The sequence below is a fragment of the Nymphaea colorata genome, chromosome 11 (genome assembly GCF_008831285.2).
Source record: "Nymphaea colorata isolate Beijing-Zhang1983 chromosome 11, ASM883128v2, whole genome shotgun sequence".
NCBI classification, from domain to species: domain Eukaryota; kingdom Viridiplantae; phylum Streptophyta; class Magnoliopsida; order Nymphaeales; family Nymphaeaceae; genus Nymphaea; species Nymphaea colorata.
The window spans coordinates 6,679,316-6,704,896 of record NC_045148.1 but is presented as its reverse complement, the minus strand read 5'-3'; the positions used below and the strand labels follow the sequence as shown (position 1 = coordinate 6,704,896).

Here is a 25,581-nt window from a genome sequence, read left to right as displayed (position 1 = left end):
TTTGAGTTCAAATTTAACAAGCTTTTCAAATATTTAGCCAATGCAAAATATTCTAAGTTAGAAAAGGAGATCAATGTTTGGATATATGGTACATACGCTGCACTAAAGGAAATAAGGGTCATATTATATATATATATATATATATATAAAATACCTCTACCCACTTGTTTATATGGCCTCTTACACATGTAGCGTGATGCAATGTGTGTATGTAGAAAATCGATATTGTTGCATTTGTTGCATTGTATTGTATTGTATGTCAGATAGTTGTTGAATGGTTAAAATTCAAAAATTATCGTTAAAAGGTTCATAAATTGTTGCTAAAACACATAAACTGTGGCAGCCCTATAAGCCAAAACTAATACCAACCTAGTTTTTAAAGGTAATTTTTTTATATTTTAGTCATCTTGCAACATTGGGTACAAGGTAACATTGAATTGTCATATATATATATATATATATACACACATTAGGACAAATTCAATATTGTCATATGTTAAGATGTTTTTGGATGACTAGAAATTCAAAATTTAATGTTAAAAAAATTAGTTGTGTTAGCATTAACAATGTTTTATCATACGACAATAGTTTGTGGAGGTTTCAACAATGATTTATTGTCTTCTCAGTGACAAGTTTTTAAATTTTAACTATCTGGCTACTATCTAGCATCTAACAACATTGACTTTTCTTGTGTACATATTTCCATTCTAAACATCTAAACTCAAATGGGTGCCTAGAACCCTCTTGGGAGAACAGCAAACTACTTAGATGCACTTATTTCATCCCAAATCATGTATTTATAACTTCAACTTGGGGGTAAAAAGATCACAACCCTAGTCATATAAAAATAAGACAAACATGGCAGTTGAAGCGCTCACAACCGTGATAACGCACCAAACCCCTCTCATCCAATACCATTTGGGTGCTTTTGAATTAACCTATAGATATGAGAAATATGCTCAGTGAGACAAACTGGCCTTTCGAAGTACACCCTTTGAAAGCTTCAAATGGCATAGTGTAGCTAGTTTATGAAGATTCATGTATCTAATTCAATTCCTGTGTGGATGGTATGATTTTGTGTCTTGAGATAATAAAGTGTGGTACTTAAGTTGAAGGGTGCACTGCATTATTGCAGACACCAATGCAGCCCAAGACCCAAAGATAAGGAGAATAAAGGGCATTTAGGCCTCTTTTTCATAGGGTGGGTTGTTAACGTCTCTCTCACCCGAAAGTACACTTTTTAAAGATGAAAACTGAGCCGGTCAAAGCCAAAATCTCATTACTATGAGTGAGAAATTTACCATGAGTTAAATTTTCTTAAAAAGGACTTTTTTTATTTGTTTGAGTATTGTAGACCTTTTTTCGAGGCAAATAGGTTGTTAACATCTTCCTAATTCATAAATACACTTTTTAAAGATGAAAATTGGGCCAAATTAATCATGAGCAAAACTTTCCTTAAAATGGACTACTTTTTTATTGGTTTGAGTACCTTCAAAGCCCAAATCATAGTATCATGCAGGGGGAGAGCCAAGAGGGCCGGTAGGGAACCTGCCCCACCCCCAAAAAACAATTTAAAAAAAAATACATGTAAATTTAAAAAAAAAATATTTATCTTATATAAAAATGTTAAAAAATTATATTTTGGCTCCTATCAAAATTTTGAAACTATAACTCGGCCCCCTTCATGAAAAATTCATGGTTCCACCCTAGTACCATGACCGAATGAGCAGCAACTTTATTAAAAAGGACCATTTTTTTATTTGTTTTAGTAACATTTAATATAAGAAATACCTGTGTCGCAGTAACAAAGCCTGTGCATACTATAAAATAAACGTGTATCAGATTTTGTAGGAGTCCTAACCTCACCAGGCTTTACTCTGTTTATATCACATTTAATTACCTAGCACGCATGCATACTATATATAACCAAAAAAAAACATAAGAGTACGGTGCAAAATATAATCTCTACATATTATATGCACAGTTAAATTGAATGATAATGTAAGAGTTCGGTCGGTTGGCAGCCTAACATTCAAATCCGTGGAGCTCGACTGTGGATGCTATCTATCAACTGAAAGAAGCCATTCGAGAACAACCCTGAGCTGAGTAAAAACACCAAGGAAAAGCTCCGGCAGCAGCTGCGGAGGGAAGGAGGGTTGGCAGGGGCTATGGCTTCTCCCCATCTTCAAATTTTGAAATTTTAAATCTTGCCTATTAAGTTTTTCAAATGTTTTAATTCGGCCTATGTAAAACTTTTTGAAAAGTAAGGGTCACACTTTTTAAAAAAAATTTCAGTTTCTAGTTAGTTGACTATTCGTAGGGCTGCACACGAGTCGAGTTGAACCCAAGCTTGGCCATCACGAACTCGAGTCGAGCTCCTTATGGTAAGCTCAAGCTCGACTCAACTACACAAAATCGAGTTCGAATTCGATTCGTTTAACCCATTTAACTCATTTGGGCGTTAACTCATTTAGCATTAACTCGTGTAAGTGCTAACTTGTTTAACTCGCGTAAGCATTAACTCATGTAACTCGTTTTACTTGTGTAACTTCTAAAAATGTTTTTTACCTTAAAAGTTAAAACCAGTGATTTGGTGAGCCGGTTTTGGTAATATTATATATAGTACCAGTTTGCGAGTATAAACGAGTCGAGTTCTTAAAACTCAAACTGACTTGTTTCTTCAGCATCTGTCATGCATTAGCAGGGCCGAAATATAATCCCTATAATTAATTGACTTAGGAAAAGCCTAACTTAACATAAGTATCTAATCTTGGATTCTTTTGGAGGGCTGTCGGCAAGACAGGCCGAAATCAGAAAGAGTGTTGACAGTAAGACTTTGTCTGCCACGTTATTAAAAGGCTGACTGGTGGTGCAGAAATGCACGGCCTGAAACATCACCGCCGACAGTACACCACAGATGCATGCAGAAAGAAAGAAAAAATGACACTCAATTGGCCCTCGACTCTCTGGAGTCCTCTACTCCTCCTTAGTCTTGTTACTGTCTAGTAAGGCACTAGCAGGCTTATTGAATCCAATAAAGAAATTTCAAATGGAATTGGTTAATTAACATGAACTTTCAAGCTTATATAATCAGGTCCTGTTGCAGACAGTTAATATGAAAATTGCATCTCCCCGAAGTATTTCGTAGCAGCCAACACCCATTGCATTTCAATTGAAATAGTAGCTTTTGTTTTGAATCAGTTCAGCCCTTTTCACTTGGTAGATTAAGCTAACAAGTAAAAGATGGGACAAAGTCAATATGAAAATGAACTAGAGCATAATTAAGCAGTTTGTATTTGTTCGAGCCGCGCTTATTAGCGAAATGAGTTATCAACAGGCGCAGAGGTAGTTGTCGACTTGTGTCGGCAGTTGCCCACACAAACCCACAAAAGTTGGCTGCTTTTCTATTGATACTTCGGAGCAATTTTTTTCATTTACATATTTCTGCCTCTTAAATATTTGAAACTTAAGTACTACTGCCCCTTGGCCAAAGATTTGTGGCTCCAAGCATATATATGAGCTTAGATGTGTGCATGCATGACTCAAGCATAGCACTGTATTGTTTTTATTTAAGAAATTTTTGAAGAGGAGTACGCCGGATTATTGGGCCATCGTAAAGAATATCCTTAACTTTTCAATATTGTTAAAATCATGTCCAAGTTTTTCATTGTTAATAGAAATTGATCATCTCTCAATTAAACCTTAAGTTATTACTAGCTTAAGTTAGTTTGATGAGAAAAATATTTTTAATAAAAATAAGTTTCATGCTGATTAATTTGCATTAACCTATTTAACTATACCAAGCACTTTCACTAATTAATGCATAATTATATCTAACTAAATCAATTTTCTCTCATTAATATCAAAATTAGGTGTGATTCTTTCATTAATGATAGATAGCTGCAAAAGAAAAGCTAACTAAATGATCATTGACCTGACTCAATTAGACTTATGGATGTTTTTAATTGACAATGTAAAAACTTGGAGCCTATGGTTTAACGATCAAAAAGCGAAGTATGTGTGTGTTTTCTTTTTCATTGCTAATATTTAGGTGTGCTTTTGAAAATTTAACTTTCAATTCTCAGGCAATAGCAGACCTCTCTTAGCTTGTGCATATGCAATGGCAATAATAAATCACAGTAGCAACCTTGGAAACTTTAGCTTCAGTGGGGTTTGATTAGATATGTCAACATATAAAAAATTGAATGAGACATTCGATCGAATCGTTTCCGGAAAAATCCGATAAGGAAAAAAAATGAATAACTGAGTAAGAAATTGGATGGATTCAGATTTAAAAATGGCAAGCAATTGGATCAAGATTCATATCAGATTTATTAATGTTCTATATCCGATGTTCTTGCATTTTCAAAATTGCTCAGATTCAGTTCAAAATTTGGATTTGGGTTAATGTAAAAATCAGTTTTGGATCAGATTCATAACATGAAATCTGGTTTCGGATTCATATTCAAATATGACTTTTCTTCGTTTCTATTCGCATCCGAATTTGAATTTGAATATGTGAGTATCCAAAAAGCAGACATAACTAAGAGTATATATGATTTGAATCTGATCCATTGAGATCAATAAAATTGATGTTCATATATTTTGTGCACATGGTTATTAAAATAAAGGCCCAAATCGGATAGATTCAAATTACGATATGACTACAATTTGCACATGTTTACATCCGAATTCAAATTAGAATATGTGAGTATTTGAAAAAATGGATACAATTAAGGGTATATGCAGGGGCGGAGCCAGAATTTTTTCAGAGGCGGGCCAAACGGTCCGTGGGTCGGACCAAGAGCAATCCGGCCAAGAGGAGTAATAGGTCGGGCCAAACTAAAAAAAAAATGATTTTTTTATATAAAAAAAAAAAATCATGCGCTCACCAGGCCATGGCCCAGGCATGCCCCCCCTCCCTCTGCCCCTTGGGAAAATTTTGGAAAAGACACTTAAAAATACACTTAGATTCTTATTTGCATCATAAAATGGACATATAAGAATATTCTTTAAATTTTAGTCGTTAACTCGTATAAAATTACCATCGTACCCTCTCAATAACATGAAAAGTAGTCCAACTTTGTTAAAGCAATTAGTTCATGTCATGAAATTGGATTTTGGATTCAGATTCAAATATGACTTTTCCTTGTTCCTATTTGCATCCAAATATGTGAGTTTTCAAAAAAGTGAATATTATTAAGGGTATATATGATTCAAATGTGATCCATTCAAATTCAATCCATTGACATCCACAAAATTGATGTGCGTATATTTTGTGCACATGGATCTTAAACTAAAGGCCTAAATCGGATAGATTCAAATTCAAATATGACTTCAATTTGTAAGTATTCACATTCGAATTCAAATTCGAATATCTGAAAAAGTTTATACGATTAAGATTATATGTGAGTCAAATCTAATTCTGCGGACATCCCATGTGCGTACATATTTTGCACATGGTTCTTAAACTAAAGGCCGAGAAACAGTAAGGAAAGTTTGGACCTAGTGGAATAAGTTAAAGAAAATTTTCGAAAGCACACTTAAAATTGGCAATAATAAAGTTACATCTAATATTTTGATATTATTAAAAATACACTTAACTTCTTATTTGCCTCATAAAGACGACATATAAGAATATTCTTTAAATTTTAGTTGTTAAATCATAGAAAAACCCCAATCACTACTTTGTAGGTGGTTGGGTGCATCCAGATTTGATTCTTGTAAGTGCTATTTCTTTTTAACTACTAAAAATAAGGTTGTTTCTATTAATTAAAAAATCCTAACCACCGCTTAGATTTTCATGAGTGCTATTTTTTTGGTCCGTTAAAAATAAGGTGTGTGTCATCAAGTTGAAGGTGACCCACTTCTTGATTTTGAATGACCCCAAATGCCGGGGAGCGATGGGTTTGGGTTGCTAACCTGTAGTGACGTAGAAAAACCCTAATCACTAAGTTTGTGTTTGTTTCGTTGTAGATCTAAGATCTGTAGTGATTTAAGATTCTTAAGATCTGGAATCTATGGACTTAAGATCGAACCTTCTTCTCCTCTTTCAATTCAACCGTAAATTTATTGTTTTTAATATGTACCATGGATTTATTGAAATGAGGATCTTTCAAAGCATACTTTTTAATGCAGTCTGCGATCAAACGCAACCTAAGAGCCTGTTTGGTAGAGGGGAAAGCGAAGGAAAGGAAATGAAAAGAAAGTTAATTGGTGAAGTTGCTTGAATGGAGTGGAAGTGAGGAAGGAAATGTGGTGGAAAAAAAAAGTTGTTTGGCTAGAGAGGAAAGAAAAGAAACAAAGAAAAAGAAAGAAAAATTGTGTACACACGGAGTCCCTCCAGAGATTTGAAAGGGAAGTGAAGGGTGCATTCCAAAATGACGTATCCGCCCTCACATCGGCTTGTGCACGACTCTTCTTGCCTCATCGCATGCGCTAACTCTTCCCCTTTCTCCAAATCGACCAAATCTCTTGTTGGCCCGATCGTCGTCTTCTTCATTTGGGCCTCCATCACCAAAGCAGGGGATCTCCCGATAAAGAATCGCCCAAATCAGAGATGGTCGTCTGCTTTATGATAGCTTTGTTAGAAGCATGGGCTTCATTTGGGCCTCCATCACCAAAGCAGAGATCTCCTGATAAAGAGTCGCCCCAATCGGAGATGGTCGTCTACTTTATTATAGCTTTTTTCAGGCGAACAGGAAGGAATTTCGTTGCTGTAATCATGTTAACAGAACTTCCGCTAGCTCTTAGATTAATTTTGGGTTTTTTTTTTGTTCTTTCATTCCATCTTTCTTCGTTCTTTCATTCCTTTCTTTTCTTGGATTACCCTTTCTTTTTCATGTCTCTCTCAGCAGACAGGGCCATGTTTCCACATAGGGTTTCTAAAACCGTGGACTGTCTTGGTGTTGCTTGTTGGGTGAATCGCTTAAAACCTTTTCTAGTTAAGCTTTAGAGGAGAACAAATAAACTGATAAGGTAACCAAATATTGGAAAGCATCGACTATGGAGCAAGAAGCGGAACTTCCTTTCAACCATATTATCAAAGAGAGAAAAGCCTCACTGTGGAAGAAAAAAAAAAAACAGGGCACGTTAATTTGACTACGCAGTATCGTGGTCAATCTGCATTAGGTGATGCAAGATCAAAGACCGTTTATGAATTTCAACATATAACTCTATATGGCCAAGACAAGATGGGAATATAGAACAAGTAGATAAGATGGCAACAGTTAGTCACTTTTAAATTTAGCTTTTTGCTTTTGATATAGGTGAACTAAGATTAGATGCTGAACTTGGCAAAAAATATTGTGAGTTGGTGAGAAGTATGATTGAAGGACGTGTTTATATTAAGTTGAAAAATAAACCTTTACCACCTTTCCAGCTAGCTTTCATTTTTAGTTGGCTTTTCAATTCGCATTTTTTGTTAGTTTAATTGTTAGAGAGAGGGAGAGAGAGAACTACTGTAACGGTATCTTGTGAAGGGATATTAAAGGTATTTTTGACAATTGAGTTAAATCACCTTTTTTGCATTTCCTTTGTACAACTAAACAAACAAAACATGATTTATTATATTTTCTTTCATTTCCTTTTTTTTTTCCTCCCCAACAATTTTTCATCCTTTTTTTTCTTTGATTTCCTTTTTTTTTTCCATTCCCCTTTTTTTTTCTCTTTTACTTCCCCTTCCGTCCCCTCTATTAAAATCAAAATCCATCCGTCCAAAAGCTCTTGCTATGCCACAAGTGAGGCATACAAGTGAGGACCGGATAGCCCGCTGGTCTTGAGAACCTTCTATTTAGGTTGTCCGTTTACTAGGGAAGGAAACAGGCGCTCATCTGCCGACCTGATTTCAATTGGTAAGCCAGAAGTAAGAGGGTGAAAGGAAGGCGTCCCCATTACAGTTTCGATCGCCAGATTTTGAAAGATTTAGCACCAGGGGGTGATGAAAGTCACAGTAAAAGTTTTGTCGGAAACAGTTTTGGCTTCTCTCACCTACTTCACTGCGCATATACACCGGACAGTTTTGTCCAGATTGCTCCGAAGGCAAAAATGAAAAAAGCACCGACTTCTTCTGCCTACCAAGTTAGAGTTACATTAATCCCATTAGCAAAGTTGTGTTATCAATTGCCATCGCACTGCTCCATAGATTTCCTGTGGCAATAGAGCAACTGGTGTGATGCATGAGAGATGGCTCTGAAAGCGCCTAACATGCTTGGGTTTCAGCATTGTGGTCTCTTTGGTAGAGGGGATTTGGGGCCTAAACATTGTTGGTATAGCCTGAAACCCAGTAACAAGAAGTGGGGAGGCTTCGCTTGTCCGTATAATGGTTGGTGCATCTATGCTGGCCGTGGGTCGCTGGTGAGCGATGATGAGGCATCCTCCTCGGCGGAGCTGCGATCGGCAGATGGGAGATTGGATGGAAAATCGAGGAAGGAGTTGGCCCCTTTGCCGAGTGTGTTTTCTCGATTTTATGTTCATTGAAGTTTGTGTATTAGCTGGAGTTCATGAATTTATAGATGCCAAAAATGGTTTCCTTGATTTACTTCTCATGCATTTCGCGCATTTCACCGTATATGGTGCCTGGTTTAACAACACATAAAAAATTTAAATAGGGCTTAAAGTTCATCACATTGAGCATTTCATGAGAGCACGTGTTAATGGGATTTTTCTTGGCACGCCTGTGAAGTAAGGCGTTTCATTCTAGGTGGTGCTTGCTGCAACTTTGTAAGGTTCCCTGCAATTCGTGAAAATTTTAGTTTTAGGCCTACAGTTTTACGTTGTTCTTAAGGTGAATTTTGAAAAACTGATTTGCTGTAAGTGAGTTTCTTTTGAAAACTAAACCTTATGGAAGCATGATTCTGTATAACCTCATAAATCATGTTAACTTGGATTAACTGCGAGGACCCTTTTCTGAAGTTCTTCCCTCGTCTTTTTCCTCTCGTTTGGTGCTGACAGTTGAACCTGTAATGTTGCCAATACGCTAACAAAATAATATTTGATTTGAACTCCAAATGACTATCCATCTGCTTGGTTACAAGAAACCAAGTATTAAAACGTTCTGAAATCTCTATACACGAAAAGATGATGTGGGTTCAGATTTGGGGCAGATGTGCTTTCAGTTCATTTTTTTCAAGTTCAAATGTGCTAGTGTAGGTGATTAGCCAAATTTTCTGAACATGTTGTTGTACTTCGGAATTGATCTCCATTGTTCTGCTTAAGTAGTTGCAATTGGTCAAGGAAACTTTTACATTCATTATTATCCCTGCCAGTTCTAGTGTTTTGATTGTGTCGGCTTGTGCCAGTGATTGATGAACTTTATGGTTATTCTAGAACCATTATCTGTTACGGATCTCATTGCCTCTCCTAATCACGGTGTTCAAGTTCGTGTGGCGTATCAGGTTAGCAACATTCTATATGTGCCACATTCTGGTTTGGTTGTTTTTTTGGAGTCCTTTGGCTGCTCTATGTTTGTCTTCTTTCTGATTTGGGTTCAACGAAACAATTTTCTAGGGTGTACCTGGTGCATACAGTGAGGCAGCTGCCCTTAAAGCATATCCTCAGTGCCAAGCTGTTCCCTGTAAACAATTTGAAGCAGCATTTAAGGTTTCATTTGTTTTCTTGTTTTTTTCCCTTATATTTGCTTGCTCGAAGGTGTTGACTCCTACACTTGTCACTTCCGAGCTGCAGGCTGTTGAACTGTGGCTTGCGGATAAAGCTGTTCTGCCCATTGAAAATTCTTTAGGTGGAAGCATTCACCGCAATTATGACTTGCTGCTCCGCCATAGGCTGCATATTGTTGGTGAGGTGCAATTGGATGTGAATCACTGTCTTTTAGGGCTACCAGGTGTCAGAAAAGAAGAGATAAAGCGCATTCTCAGTCACCCCCAGGTTCTGATTCTTGCTAACCTGTTATTGACTGGGATCTTTATGTTCTTTTGGATAGATGTTTCTTGATTGAAACTGCTTCATTTCAGGCTCTTGATCAATGTGAATTCACACTAAGCAAGTTGGGGGTCATTCGTGAGAGTACAGACGATACTGCTGTGGCCGCCCAGGTTGATAGTATATAAAAATGTTCTCGTTTGTAAAACATCTACCTCCTGCTCTTTTGTTATTGATGCTTATGATTGAGTTTCTACTCTTTTGTTATTGATGCTTTTAATTCTGTTATAATTTCAAAGTTTTATGAGTCAGATAATAGCTGCTAAAGGACTTAGAGACACAGGAGCAGTTGCTAGTGCTCGAGCTGGAGAAATATATGGACTTGATATTCTTGCTGAAAAGATACAGGCAGGATACTGACTATTCTCTTGCTCTTCTGACTATTTTGCATAATGCTGCTATACATGTGATGTTAACATCTTTTTTAATTGAATTGTGAATCCAATTGGAATTTATGCGCAAATGTGGATATGTTGTCAATGCCTCTAAAGTTTTTCGCTTCCTTTGCAGGATGATTTGGATAACGTTACTCGCTTTCTGGTACTTGCTCGGGAACCTATAATTCCTGGAACAGATAAACCATTTAAGGTAAATGATCTGGTCTTTTTATCCATCGAGCATTCTTTATATTTCATAATGATGAAAATGTTTTTGCTTTTTCATGGTAGACAAGTATTGTCTTTACTTTGGAGGAAGGCCCTGGAATGCTTTTTAAAGCCTTAGCTGTATTTGCCTTACGGGGAATTAATTTGGCTAAGGTATTGTCCTATATTTATATATTTTTGTTTTGCATATTATGGTCAAGCAGAACCTGAATCAATATGTTCTATGCTTACCTAGATAGAGAGCAGGCCTCAAAGAAAACGTCCCTTGAGAGTTGTTGATGACTGCAATAATGGATGTGCCAAGTAAGAACATCATTTTGATTTTGCACTGATTACTGGTTGAGGTCTGAAAATATTCGAGCTAACAGCGTTGCTTTAGCTTGTCTTTGTATTTTAAGAATACTGTTGCCACTAAGTGTGTTAAGAAAATAGCTCCCACAGGTTTAATTCTAATACAAGCTGACCAAGTACCCTTTATGGATGTAGGTATTTTGACTATCTTTTCTACATTGATTTTGAAGCATCTATGGCAGAACCACGTGCACAAAATGCCTTAGGGCATCTGCAGGTAATTAGTATTCCCTGCGAAATCTCAATTCCAAAGATCATTTTGATTCCATATTTTGTGTTCTCCTGTATGACATGCACTTATTTCAGGTAGCCAGCATGCCACTCATATGCCTTGATTCAAAAAATTAATAAACAAGACAAAACCTGTCTTTTTTCAAGCTTGGTTGATTTAACTGATCATGTTGAATCTACCGATGGTGCATGATGTGTTCAATATGAGGCCTGATTGACTTAAACCATGCACAATAGAGTTACTGATGGTGCATGGTGTGGTCAAGATGAGGCTTTGTTGACTTAATTGAGAACAGTTGAGCCTCACTAGCTTACAAGCTCATTAAGCTGTTCATAATTATGCCAATCTAGATCTAACTCAATCTCCAGGTTGTCTCATTTGTCTTGGAGACACAAGTTTTTAGGTACTTGGCTCAATCTGCACCCTAATTTCATCCCCGAATGTCACTTGGAAGAGCATTGGAGTTGTGGTAAACAGCTAAAATATTATGTCAAGTTGTCGATTGTCACTTTCTGAACATTGAACAAGTTCTTGTCCCACGTATATCTACTTGTTCGTTCTAGTTGGTGAAATTATGTTCTTCCACTTGTTGACCCCTACAACTGTTAGCATCTATTTTGCTTTTGCCTATTTCTTGGATTTTGGTTCATGTAGTATGCTTTTCTTGCCTGTTACGTTAGCACTTACTTGAAGACCACTGTGCAGGAATTTGCCACATTTCTTAAAGTTCTTGGATCATATCCCATGGATATGCATGTGTAGATTCTACTTCTGGGACACAAATTTATCATTTCGATGTTTCATCAAGTTCTCAGGGCGCAAGTTTCCTTGTATGTTGGTTCTTGGTGCTCAGAGCGGCTGGATGTGCCTGTTCTCTTCAGAAGCACGTTGAAGTTATAATGCTATGCCATTGATGTATTTGTCTGTTCCCGTTACAGAAGCCAACACCATTCTCACGTTTAACTGGTTAGTTGTAATGGCTTGTCTGCTACTGATCTGTTGAGGCAAACGGTGTTGATGTTCCTTACAGACTGCAAGTTATTTCTAGCTTGTGGAAAGCTGCAATTACAAGTATTCATCCTTGTCCTATGTTGTACCATTTCCACTTTCACACTGGTGTTCATTAGGAGGTGTTTTGCAGGAGGAACAGTAATACAACATTTCATAAATTTGTCCAAAAGATTAGAACAGATTCATGGAACATTTCATAAATTTGTCTCAATCTTTGGGTCAAATCCACTAACACTGTTATTGTTCCTGTTGCCCAATGCCCTTTTATGATCCATAAACCAGTCTTGAGGCCTGCATTATATTATAGGCAGCACATGTTGCATGAGGTGGGTATCAGTCTGATGATCGATGGATTATGACGATGCCTTTTTTCTGTTAGGTTGTGTTTGATTTCCCATGAATCTCAAATATGAGGGCATCTGAAATCAAAGGTAGTTGAAATCCACAATTTTTAACAAATTGTGGATTTCAGTATCAACCTCCCAGCGTGGATTTCAATCCACGCTACATTGTAAAAAGCATGAATTTGAGATTCGATGGGGTCAGAGCTCAAAACCATGGACCTAAGGGTCAGTGGTAGTCAAACGCAACCTTAGGTTTTCATTGTCGTAGACATACAGAAATCGTGTGAATTTTATTTGTTTTGATTGACCTGCAAGATCTCTCATTGATTCCTCATCATTTTATAGGACTAATGAGATCTTGGATTTTGAGTCTCATCCTGAATTCAAAGTAAAATGCCTTCACAGGAACGATACGTATTCTCTTTTTTCACGCCATGGCTTTTCCGCTATCCTTTATTTCATTGGATCAATTGTTTGCTCCTATTATTCTTGAATAACTTCATTTCAAGTTAATCTCTTTGAAGTGTAAACCAAAAATTTTAAATCACTGTCTACGTTTCCCAATAACATGCTTCAACCTAACGAATCCATTAGAATATCTATTTGGGTTTGTTTCCAAAATCTTAAGTTATGGCATCTATAAAATTTGAGGGTTTGGCAAATTCCATGAAGTTTCCATTGAAGAATTCCCTCTCTTGAATTACGTCACCCTTGGAGCCTTCTTATGAAGCACAAGCTTGATCCTTCACAAAAATTTGTTGGATTTTCAAATGCTATGAGTCGGATAATTTGGTGAAAATAGTTGTTAAAGAAACTTGGAGTGTCGACCTTTAATACTCCAACTTTGTGGTGTGACATTGTTAGTCTATCTTGCTCATTCAATGTTTCACAGCCAAAGCAAACTCAAGGAAGATGATGTTTACTTTGTTTGTAATTTGGTTGCTTAACTTAAGTTGCAGGTTCACAGCTTTTCTTTAGAGGGTCAAAAACCATTGAGCTCAAACACCTTTGTCTTCCTTTGACACATGCTCAACGTCACACTTATGATGTCTCGTTTGATGGAGATTACTAGAGTTAATGCAGAACAATGACCCCATGTATGGGTAAGACATTACTAGGTTGAAGCTCTTCATAGTGCTGCCGCTAAAGAAGGAGATCTGAAGCACATTTCGAGTTCATTTACATATGTCAAACACATTTATGGCAATCTTATGAAATCAACCACCTTATATATATGGTCAGTACTACTGGTAATTGTTGGATGATTAAAATTCAAAAATTCGTTGTAAAAAAAGTTCATAAATCATCGTTAAAGTCACTAAAATCTAGGGCTGTATAACAAACCATCACTAATGCCAATGTAGTGACTTTTTTTAAGATAATTTTTTTAATTTTAACTATTGGACAACATCCAACATCCTGCAGCATTAAATCATCTCATATATATGTATGCATGTGGGGAAATAGACAACTACCAAACCCTCATATACTAGACTTGATGAAAATCATCTATATATCATTGATTCTTAAGGAATTCAAATAGTGAAAATTAAATTATAAATACAAAAGTTAAGTTGTTTTTTCAAGAGTTTGAAATATCCTCGAAAAGATATAGGCGTTACACGTTTAAGAAAACTCGTTAGTTCCCCTACCTTATCTCTCACATTTTTTGAAGGAGTATTTTGGACTCTTTAAAAAAAAGTTTGGCTTTTACATTTGCAACTTAATATCCTCCATTTTATCTCCTTGAAAACAATAGCCCATATGATCTCTAAATCAAACGGTCTATCAGAGCCATTTCTAATCTCTAATAAGGTCAATATTCTTGATGATGGTGAAATGATGTTTTCCTATCATTTTGGTGAATAAGAGGAAGTTGGGAGAGCATAAAGGGGAAAAGGTGCAGTTGTGGTTTGCAACCATAATCATCCTCAATACCAAAGTCGAGAGTAACCTCGGCTTCTTTTCTCTCTCTTGCTCTCCGCCTTGCCAGAGCTTACGTGGTCGGGCCGAACATGCGCTTTTCCCCTTCTTGACATAAGGTTGATGGCCCACATCCGAGGGATTCTGTCTCTCTCTCTCTCGCTTTCCCTCCACTTCGCTCCCTCTCCCTCTCCATCTTCCCCTCGTCCTCTGCCCCTCTCCCTCCATCTTCTCCGTTCCTTCGATCTTTCCCTTCCCCTATTGTCCGCCTCTTCCTCGATCCTCCGCCCCTCTCCTTTCCTTCGCTCCTCCCCGTCAGATCCTCCGCCCCTCCCCTCCCTCCCGCTCGATCCTCCTGGCCTCCTTGCCTCTCCTTAGCGGCTTCTCCTTTCCTCGCCGTAGCCTCCCCCTCCCGTCGCCATAGCTGGTCCTCCTTCCATCTTCATCGACCCAGACCGCGCCGTGGCGTCGCCCTCACAGGTATCTCTCTCTCCGCTTCCTCTCCTCTCTCTCTGCTTGTAGAAATTGCTTTTCTTCTGCGGGTTTTAATGACTGGGATAAGAGCTTCTGAATGGTTTTTCTCTTTCCATTTCCTTGTATTTATTGGAAATCAAAATTTTCCGTTTCTCATTTTAGTGGTTTAGGGGATCTGATGACTCAATTTGGTTTATGCTGTTTTTAAATTCAACTTACTGTCAAGGTGCCCTTTGATCAAGCGTTGGTTGGTGGTTTGATTTCTACTCCTGAGTCTTTTGAAGACGAGGATGACAATAGTTATCCATTGGCTGTTTTTCCTTTCCTGCTGTGGGATCTGGCATGCGTGGTGTTGATCTAGATTTGGTGGAACTCTTAGAATCTAAAATATTACAGTCGGCTGAACAAGATTTGACTTGATACAAATTCTTTGGGAAGTCAACATACCATTGCCAGATAATAATGGTTTGGCATTCCTCTTATTTAAGCTAAATTTACAAGCATGACAGCTTGATATGTTGGCTTCTCTATATTCATGAGCTGTGGCCTTTTATATTCCTTTTCCTTTATGGCAGTTTCATTCTGTTAAGATCTGCAGGACCAGTCAAATAGGGGAACAATATGTGATATGTGAGAATAAGTGTTACCCTAAATATATGTCCTTGCATCACTTAGAATAAGGCTTATACTATATATGATTTATCCTTAAATAACTTAACTGCGCATAGATTGGTCTTAAGTGCATCATTTGTTTCGGTAACCACGTCCATTCATTTTAATACGATAAGTGAATATAAAGGGAATTTTGGGCAGAAGAGAAGTTATTCTCCAATAAATGATCCTACTGAACTTATGAATTGAATGCATCAAACAGTAATCAAAAGTTGATCTTCTCATAGGAAAACTGATGGATAAAACACCTTGCTTAATATGGCTTCTGAATCAGCCAAACCATCCACGTGTGCCTTTTTTTTATTACACAAGATCAAGCTGAAGCCTTAGTCAATGCATATTGTAAAAATAATTTTTTTTTACACCAACCTCTGTTTGAGCTTCGCTAAAACGAGTTTGTGTTTCCTTCAACTCAAGGAACTGCACTCAATCTGGCGGACTCAAGCTTGACTTCAGTCCAAGCCAAGCTCGAGCTGGCTCATCATGCAGTCTCAGCTTAGCTCCGACTCAACTTGTGACCCCTCCTAACATTCAGACAGGGAAACTAACTATAATTGAGAATTGGAGCAAAAAGAAGAATAGAAAGGAAAATGGCTCAAGCTGCAAGTTGCTGTATACCTGACTTCAAGATCCCAAAACACAAGTTCTGTGTTCTCCATTTCATACAACCAAATATTCAATGCAACAGCTGGAACAATGCAGTGTGGTGGGATGCCTTTCAAGTTTGAACTGTTGCCTCATGTTCTTGAGCAGAGTCTGCAGATTTCATAGACGAAAATTTTCTGCTATTATTGCATGGACAACATTTAGAGCAAGCAAATGATATGAGCTAACAACATTGTACATATACAATTATAGGTAAGAACATTGAACATCTAAGTAACATGGGCATAGCAGATTGGTCCCTATACTTATTTTGGCATGCGACGTAGCAACACGAGTACGAGACACATTATGGGATGTTTTGGATCGAGTCTGGGTTGCACTTGATCCAAAATGCAAACACACTAAACCCTTTTTCTTTTTAATGAAAATGCATGAAGTTTTTTCAGATTTTGATATATATATATATATATATATATATATATATATATATATAGGAGCTTAAATCCTTCGGCCAGCTTGAGAAATGCATCGGGCAGACATGATCAAACACACTGCCCGATGCTGTCTTGACTCTTCAGAAACCATCTCAAAAGAATGGTCATGATATAAAAATTCTATCACAGGCCAAAATAAGGTAAATTGCTGGGAAGTATTAGTCTAATTAATTAGCCAAATATCATCTATAAACCATGTAAGAAGTAAAGGTGCAGTGGTGCACTGCTGTCTTGACTCTTCCTACCTTTGCCAATACCAAGAAGAAGCACATGACCCTCACTCTTTTTGAAGAGATACCTTCTTAGTCCATAAAAACAATGAAAATATCTCTCTGAGTGCCTCGATAGTTCAGAAGCTAACATGAGAAAGATTCACAAGCATCAATCACTCGTCAACATCAATACGAGGCCAAAAAAGCTGATCATATCAGCACGTTCTTGAGTGCCTACAGGAATATTGATCCTGCACCCAGCTTTTGGGAAGTTAATTTGATTGTGGTGAACTATTGCTTGAATGTGCATGTTAGTAATTTCCATTGTTGTGTTCAAGAGGAACGAGGATAAGTGGTAACACTGTGTAACCCCCAAGAACAAGCAAAATGGTCTCCAATGATGCCATTCAAGCTAAGACAGGAGCAATGCATACGACACATTATCTTTGAACCCAAGTCCTATAGAAACCAAGGTGGAGTCGTCCATTTTTTTTAGGAAATCCTAGTTGTGCCTCTCATATGTCTTGCTAAGCTTAAGCTTGAGGTAGATAGTGCTGCATTGACTGTTATGGTCTCAACTTACAATCTCATTTGTTATGGTGATATGGTCCTTAATACATCTGCCTGGGAGCGAAGTGCATTGCCACCCAATAGGCAATCCGGTTGAGGACATGCTTCATGCGATTAACAATCTTTGGTGTTGTTAAAATTGGAGTGCATCAGTCAATTCGAATTGAATAACCCAAAGTTTGGTTAAATTTGATAGGTGAACCGTAGGGACATAAGTTGGATTCGGGTTGACAATCACATTTTCCAACTTGTTGGCACTAGAATAGAAACCCTTGAGTGCAAAAAGAAAAATTGGGGAAGTGGCTTTCTCTAATTTTCGAAAGAGTAGAGCAAAGATTCCCCTAGAATTCCCACTAAAGTAGGCAAAATTTTTGTTTCTTTTCCAAATTTAGTTTATGAGCATTTGCCATTTTCTTTGATGGAGTAGATAAAGGAAGAAATGGTTTTTTTTTTTCTGCTTGGTTGATCCCTCTTTTTCTATTTGCAATTGAGAAATTCATAATTCCTCCCTTCATACTTAAGAGCAAATGTTTGTTATTCTCGTTACAAATGAATTTACTTTCTCACTTGAGTTTATGTCCATTAAGGGGCATTTGACGGGCCTTGAAATTTGATTCTGGAATTAAAATTATAGAAATAAAATTCCACCTCAAACTGGAATTGGAATGAAACTTCCAGTTCTAGTTTCCCTTTGTGTTTGATGGTCTGAAATTTTGATTCAGAATTGAAAATTATGTGTTTGTTAAAACAGCAATTAAAGTTTTAGAATTGATGAACTAAAAATTTAAAACTATCATAACATGTACCCTAAAGGGAGATGAAAAAGTTCTGACATTATGGAATTATAATTCCACCCCTAGGGTAGAATCACAATTTTGGAATTCTGATTCAAGAATGAGTCTATAATTCCAGAACCAAAATTCTTTGTTTGATAACGTAATTTCCATTTCATCAAAAATGAAAATTTTAATTCTAGAATTCCACAATTCTTGCCTCACCAAACACCCCCTTCATACTTTTGATTCTTATTATTTTTGTGCCCCGTTTTTGCTTGATGACAATTATTGGGAAGCATTCACCTATTGAATCAAGCGGTAACAATTTTTGGAGAAAATAGGGAATCCTTTTCCTGATGAAAGTTGGAAATTTTGCATTATTGGTTGATGGAAGAGAGAGAGAGAGATCGGTTTACTTTTTCTTTTCTTTTTTTTTTAGTTATATTTATTAGCCCAGATTGCATGTGTTTACTCAAAAATGGAAAAGAGCAGAAGGATACATTCATGGCCTGCTTTTTCAAATAATTGCGTAGGCAAGCTTTCTTCTGTCATTAATTTTATGTGGAGCACATGCCATGAGTAGTTTGAGTCCAAAATTTTCCCAACCTGGAAACGATCTCCCTTAACCTTCATTGTTTCTTGCAAAACTGAAAATGATGATAGAAGGATTCCCTTGTCATAATCCACAAAGCTCGAAGGGAACTCATTTACCTGGATGTTTGTGATCCTAGGTGTCTTGATGTAAGAACTGATGCTTCATTTTTGTATCTGTGTCTGAGTTTCTTTTGTGTGTTGGGCTTCTTTCCTTTACTGTGTTTTGCTTTTATATGTTTAGCTTTCATGGCCTTGTTGTGCTGATGTTGATGGGAGGAGTAGACTGTAGAGCTTAACTGATGCTTGTGGATCTTTCTCATGTTTTCTTCTGAATTATTGAAAGCTCAAGGTGGGGGTATCTCAAAACAGAAGATAGTGAAGTATCTAAAGAGATGTTTTCATTGTTATATGGACTATGGAAGTTTCTCTTCAGCAAGACTGAGTTTCATGTCCTCATTCTTGGGATTGACAAAGCTGGGAAGACGGTAATCCACTTTTGCTTCTCACATGCTTTATAAATGATATTTGGCTAATTAATTAGACTAGTAGCTCTCTGATGAGCAGTTTGCTTTATCTTGGCTTTTGTCAAAATTTATAGATCATGACCTTTCTTTTCAGATGGTTTTGCTTGATTGATACTTATAGTCACTACACTGCATGAATATCACCATTGGGGACACAAACTAAAGGTTGTTCTTTATATTGTTTCTGGCACACTGGACTCGATAACTAGTTGATATTTTTTCAAATGAAAATACCACGCGCACTGAAATTTAAATTTTATTTGACTTTTGGTAACAAAGCCTAAATAAATTTGTCTACATTGATTTTTGCAACTCGGTGCATGTGACAATTACTTTATGTAACAGTTTTGCAAAATGTTGCTTTTATACTGCGGATCATCCTGTTCTTACCTGAATTGTGTTTGTATGATGTGGTTTGCTTCATATCATTTATTGGCATTAATATGATTCCATGCAACAATAAGGTTAATGCATTTCCTCTATGAAAATCGCAGACTCTGCTTGAAAAGTTGAAGGCAACATATTCAAACTTGGAAGGCCTTCCACCAGACCGCATTGTTCCAACTGTGGGACTGAATATTGGTCGTATGGAAGTGGAGAACACAAAACTTGTGTTTTGGGATCTTGGAGGTCAGGTATACAGTATGACCTGCAACTTGAACTATTTTCCTTTCTATTCTTCTTTTTTGTTCCAATTTTTCAATTAAAGCTTTCCTGTCTTATTAGGAGTAGACACAAGCTGAGTCTGAGCTGAGCCGAGGCTGCTCAAAAACAAGCCAGCTGGAGCTTGGCTTGATCTGAAGTCAAGCTCGAATCCACTAGCTTGAACTCATTTGCACTGAGTGTAAGGAAGCTCAAACTCTGCTTGGCTAAGCTTGAGCAGAGCTTGGTGTGAAAAATCTTGATTTTTAAAATATGTGTTAAGAGGATACCGTTTGGTTTTGAACAGGAAAACTACCACGAACATCTGTGGAAGTGCCTGTTAGACAGCAGATACTTTTTCTGATAAATATGCAAAACATGATGTATGTGCATATATATTTATAGTGCTGTGTGCAGATATGCATTACATCTGTGTCATTTCTGGAGTTTTGACCTTTACTTTGGTGCTGCTTTCTACAAATTTTTCCATGCAGATGGATTCTATCTCTTCCAGAACATACTAATCAACATATAGTATGTGGTTCTTTATGTGTAAATCAGATTTTATAAGCCCAACAAATTTGGACTACTAAATTTTATGTACTTACAGAATCCAGTTTATACATTAAAAATTTGTGTACTTTCTTTGATTCTTAGGTTTTCATATGTAGATCACATGCTTACTAAGTCACAATGGGTACTTCAATAAGGTCTACGTACCCGTGTTGCAGTTCCCAAAGTAGGTACTTGGATACACTTGGGTACTTTTTAGATCGAAACCAATCCAAACGGCTTAATTTTATGTGATCTACTTTTTCTCAACTCAGTTTTCATTTTATTTTTAGTTATTGTTCATTAACATGTATGGTTTTATTTAAAGTCACTTGCTTATTTGAATGTTGCTTTTATTTTGATTTTTTTGTGTTATTTTGTGTATATATATATATATCCTGCCATACCCCCGTACCCATATTTTCTAAAGTTATCATGTCCATACCCGTATCTCCGTACTTGTAGCCATGTGACTTAGCATGCTTATGGTTCGATTTGCCAAAAAACACTCTGAAGTGCATGTCAATAGTTTCATTTTGGACGTTTCGGAGTCTGTGTTTCAAGAACCTTATATATATATGTATGTGTCTATGTATGTATATATATTGTGTAACTTTGTACGTATAAAATCTGATATAACCCCCACGGTGCAAGGGATTTCCAAAATATTTCCTATTTTAAAACTATCTTCGTCTCTAGTAGCTTGAAGCATTCTTTAGATTTGCAATTTTCTTTTACTTAATATCTTGATATGTGCTAATGGTCTTCATGATGTTTTTATTTTTCTTGAGATTTTCCCTAGAGGTAGATCTTTGACATTGTTTTAGCATTTGCTTTCACTCAATTTGCTGATTGAGTTTGTTTAGCTCCTGCTGGGATCCCTACAGCTTTGCCCTCACACTGATTGCAAAAGGAAAGGAAGACTATACTTGATCTCGACGGATATTTAGGAGATCAAGGCAAGTTTGAACAAGTAAAACAGCAAGTTTGTTGACTTGTTAGACTTTGCAACTAGACTTGAGCTTGCTTGAGATTGGTTCTGTTTGCTTATCAGTAGGCATTCTATGACCTAATACATCATAATTTGCTTTTTCTCACCCAATGAAGAACTAAGAAATGATGTATATCTTTTTTCTAACCAAATAGAGTGTAGGTTCAGCGAGGCCCTGCTGAATATCAAATATTACGCAGAAGAACTGTGGCATAATCAACAGGAACCAGTTATGTCTAAGTTATGTTTGTATTGAGTTATTACAGCTAATCATTCTCTGACCTGCCAATTTTATGATCTTAGTTCTCCCCATCTTTGACGGTACAGTTGACCTTGTAGGATTTCACTGGCTCCTTTTTGGTTCAACCTGCTCTTTTTGGTTCAACCTACTAATTGGATCTTATAATTTGCAATGGCTTGTTTTGCCTCATCTGCGTGTTCTCATTTTCTTGGCTTTTGAATCTATTCTTCAATCTGATTCCAATTTTTTGCGAACCTACATACAGTTATGTCTAAGTTATGTTTGTATTGAGTTATTACAGCTAATCATTCTCTGACCTGCCAATTTTATGATCTTAGTTCTCCCCATCTTTGACGGTACAGTTGACCTTGTAGGATTTCACTGGCTCCTTTTTGGTTCAACCTGCTCTTTTTGGTTCAACCTACTAATTGGATCTTATAATTTGCAATGGCTTGTTTTGCCTCATCTGCGTGTTCTCATTTTCTTGGCTTTTGAATCTATTCTTCAATCTGATTCCAATTTTTTGCGAACCTACATACAGAGTTGCATGTACATATCATTGATATGCTTGTTTGTGTGTAATGTGTGATCAGTTATTTATTTGCAATTTACTTGTAGAGTGGACTTCGTACAATTTGGGAAAAATATTTTGAGGAGGCACATGCCATAATATATGTGATAGATGCTGCTTGCCAACAGCGATTTGAAGATTCAAAGTCTGCTTTAGGTCAGTTCTGCTTAAATTTGGACAATTTTTTCTTTTCTTTTTTGTTAATTGACTAGGATCATGGCACTTTATCCAGCTGATATCTGTAGCTTTCTTGATTAGAGAAAGTACTTAGACATGAAGATTTACAAGGTGCCCCGCTGCTGATACTCGCAAACAAGCAGGTACTATCATGAACAGAAGTCTAGTTCTTTTAAAAAATTGGAACTTTCAGCAAGTTTCATTCTCCTTCACATTCATCTGGTAAATATCGTTGAACCGTAAAAGGTAATGAAAATTGTGTCCTGACATCCATTTCTTCACATCCTTGGATGCAATCCACCACTAAAGTCGTGATCTGGTGCAACAGGTTAAGACCAAAAAAGTTAAAACTAGGTTCCTGAACTCTTGTATATCTAAGTTACAAGGTTCACTTGGCTATGATCAAATTTGTTCCTGTTAACATTTTTGACTTGGTGAGTCAACTTATTTTTAGCAGACTTGGCCTAGTTGACCAAGTAATACTAATTTTATAATTGAATTGTTTTCCATACATTTAAGATATATATATATATATATATATATATATATATATATATATGATGCAGTAAAAGACTTCTGTATACTATTACGTCTAGCAATATACGTGTATTTATTTTCTTAACTTGTACATTGAAAATCATATATTTGTCATTTACTTTTAAGTTTTTAACATACAAGCCAAAAACCCATGCCAACCTGGCTCACCCGGATTGTGATCAACCAATCCAAGAGGGAGTCCTGATATTGCCAGCAGTGGTTATGATTGGTTGAAAGTACTTTCCAAGCAATGTCACTGATGAATTTAAAATACCATGTTTGAATTGATTTTTAGATTTAGAGCTGCTAATATTGTTCTGCCCACTTTAGCGTATAAGTTATCTGTAATTCTTACCAACATTAATTGGTTATTTAATCTCGTTCTTTGGGTTAGTTAGATCCTTACCAGATCCAGATGGAATATTAAGCAATATAGATCAGTATATGGATTATGCATTCACATCTATTTAATTTGTCGAGCATTTGCAGTCCTGACAAGACTTTGGCGGAGACCAAAAAAAAAAAGAAAAAAAATAGAAAAAGAGTTTACATGCTTCCAAAATTTACATGGATGTCTTGACAAGTATTGACAGAGAAAAACAGGCTAAATGACTTCAAAATTTACTTGCCACCTGGTTGTTTTTCATCGTAATTTGTTTTGTTAAACTGGATTGCAGGACATTGATGGAGCTGTATCAGCAGATGAACTTGCAAGGTATTTGGATTTAAAGGAGTTGGATGAAAGACCCTACCTATTTGAAGCTGTTTCTGCTTATGATGGGTAAATTACCATAGATTTTTTTTCTTTGTTTAATGTCCGAGAGGGTTTAAACTTTGCACTTCTCTCTCTCTCTCTCTCTCTCTCTCTATATATATATATATATATATATATATATATGTATGTGTGTGTGTGTGGGGGGGGGCGCATAATGCAGTATAACCTTGGTCTATCTTCTATTTATTCATCTGTTTCTCTGGTTCTGGCATCTACTAAAAGATTGTGTACAAAATATTATTTGCAGCATTAATAGACTTATGGATAGGATGCTGTTGATTGTTGAATGACGGCTCAGTTCACAACAGCTTAGTCTTTTTTGCAGGATGGGGATCAAAGATGCGATAGATTGGTTGGTGGAGACTATGGAGAGGAGTAAACGTACCGAAATTTTAAGACAGCGCACAGGTGTAAATGGTCCCGTTGGCCTATGAAACCTTAAGTCATTACTCTCAGGTTTCTGCTTCATATCCTACGCATGGGGCGCATGATGTAAAACACAGAGAAAGAAAATAAAATAAAAAGTTAGTGCACCTACATTACAGAATTTTTTGGCATGAATATTTCAATTTTTCTCCCCACTATGCTTATAGTTTCATTTTTTGTCTCAATGATCATTTGTCTTTGTATCATACCTGAAAAGGCATTGTCTTGTGCTTCAAAGAAAGTGTTCATACATGTTATTTATGAAACGATGGAACTGTCGAATGCTCCCATGTCGCCCTTCCTAGGCGTACAATGGAAACAGAAAATGATGCATTATTTCATGCCTGTGAATCAGAAGCCGTAACAGGTACTTAGTGCATGTGACTATGCATTACTGATATCTATTGATGTTTATGATGAGACGCTTCAGGCTCAAGTGAAGGTAAAATAAATAGTGTTGGGGCCAATGGTTGGCGCGACGAGCAAGATTATCCTGAGTGGGAGTTTCTGCGAACCCCTTAACCACACATTTGAGTGAAATTTTAGCTGACCGTAAGCTTTTGAGGATTTGCTTCCAGACGGAAACGGCGGTCTTCAAGATTAAAAGTATGGAAGCTTCCATCTCACTTGGTTCTCATTCGAGCCCGAAAGCCCCATTGTTCGTAATCTCTGCGCTTTCTAATCTCTTCTTTCTTTCTTTTTTAAGCTTAGAAGTGGACTATTCCAATTCCCAGGTGCCTACACCTACTCTTTCGCACGGCATTCATCGTATCTGTAAAACCTCCAACTCGCATTCATGACCCTAGAAACTATCTTTTAACTGCTGCTTTAAAGTTAGTTAATGATCTATTTGGGGTCATTTGGTAATACAAGTTTGGTAGTAAAAACAGCTTGTGAGTGTTTCAGGAATTTGACTTAAAATTTATAAATTTTTAAAATAGATTGATGAAACATTTACAGATTATCTGTTATCAAACCGATAAAAGTGTTAGAAGCCAATTTCTACCGCTGCTTTCAAATGAACCTACTTTATATATATATATATATATATATATATATATATAGAGAGAGAGAGAGAGAGAGAGAGAGAGTTCAAATCTGCTGCATGGTTAAAAAATGGTAAAAAAAGTTGCTACGCTTTTAACAGTAAACTTTTTAATTTTTATTCTATCTTGCAATGTCCCATCATATGGTAGAGTTTGTGTGTGTGGGTGGATGTGTTGGGTAATGCTAGATGATTAAAAATTAAAAATCTCCGAAAGTACCATGAACCATTATTAATTCTTAACATATCAATAAATTAATTGTTGATATAAAATGATGAAAAGTACACTTTTTAAGG

The 25,581-nt window shown here is 36.7% G+C and overlaps 2 protein-coding genes across 6 annotated transcripts; both read left to right on the top strand.

Annotated features, from left to right (window-relative positions):
* The first annotated feature begins 6,387 nt into the window (after nt 1-6,387).
* Nucleotides 6,388-12,216, top strand: LOC116264234 (arogenate dehydratase/prephenate dehydratase 1, chloroplastic-like). Of its 4 annotated transcripts, none has more exons than XM_031644341.2 (11): nt 6,388-6,718; nt 9,300-9,395; nt 9,508-9,600; nt 9,685-9,885; nt 9,972-10,052; nt 10,192-10,287; nt 10,450-10,527; nt 10,608-10,697; nt 10,780-10,847; nt 11,031-11,112; nt 11,833-12,216. In XM_031644341.2, the coding sequence occupies exons 2-11, from the start codon at nt 9,306-9,308 to the stop codon at nt 11,887-11,889; spliced, it is 936 nt and encodes a 311-aa protein (XP_031500201.1). In that variant the 5' UTR covers nt 6,388-6,718; nt 9,300-9,305; the 3' UTR covers nt 11,890-12,216. The 4 variants fall into 4 exon arrangements, 3 of the variants coding, with proteins under 3 accessions (XP_031500201.1, XP_031500198.1, XP_031500200.1); XR_004174811.2 differs by lacking the exon at nt 6,388-6,718 and adding an exon at nt 6,744-8,449 and having other exon boundaries at nt 9,328-9,395; nt 10,784-10,847; nt 11,833-11,891; XM_031644338.2 differs by lacking the exon at nt 6,388-6,718 and adding an exon at nt 6,745-8,449 and having other exon boundaries at nt 9,328-9,395.
* Nucleotides 12,217-14,526: 2,310 nt separating this feature from the next.
* LOC116264867 (uncharacterized) lies at nt 14,527-24,580 on the top strand. Of its 2 annotated transcripts, none has more exons than XM_050080652.1 (7): nt 14,527-14,885; nt 19,153-19,288; nt 19,822-19,962; nt 22,372-22,480; nt 22,583-22,644; nt 23,716-23,819; nt 24,139-24,580. In XM_050080652.1, exons 2-7 carry the CDS (start codon nt 19,196-19,198, stop codon nt 24,245-24,247), a joined length of 618 nt encoding a protein of 205 aa, XP_049936609.1. In that variant the 5' UTR covers nt 14,527-14,885; nt 19,153-19,195; the 3' UTR covers nt 24,248-24,580. The 2 variants fall into 2 exon arrangements, with proteins under 2 accessions (XP_049936609.1, XP_031501165.1); XM_031645305.2 differs by having other exon boundaries at nt 14,529-14,885; nt 19,147-19,288.
* The last annotated feature ends 1,001 nt before the right edge of the window (nt 24,581-25,581 follow it).

Excerpts from the sequence above, each read along its gene's own strand:
- LOC116264234 (XM_031644338.2), top strand. The coding sequence starts at position 8,185 with ATGGCTCTGAAAGCGCCTAACATGCTTGGGTTTCAGCATTGTGGTCTC. Across the intron at positions 9,396-9,507 it reads AAGTTCGTGTGGCGTATCAG|GGTGTACCTGGTGCATACAG; the intron begins GTTAGCAACATT and ends ACAATTTTCTAG. Across the intron at positions 11,113-11,832 it reads ATGCCTTAGGGCATCTGCAG|GAATTTGCCACATTTCTTAA; the intron begins GTAATTAGTATT and ends ACCACTGTGCAG.
- LOC116264867 (XM_050080652.1), top strand. The coding sequence starts at position 19,196 with ATGTTTTCATTGTTATATGGACTATGGAAGTTTCTCTTCAGCAAGACT. Across the intron at positions 19,963-22,371 it reads TTTGGGATCTTGGAGGTCAG|AGTGGACTTCGTACAATTTG; the intron begins GTATACAGTATG and ends ATTTACTTGTAG. Across the intron at positions 22,645-23,715 it reads TGATACTCGCAAACAAGCAG|GACATTGATGGAGCTGTATC; the intron begins GTACTATCATGA and ends ACTGGATTGCAG.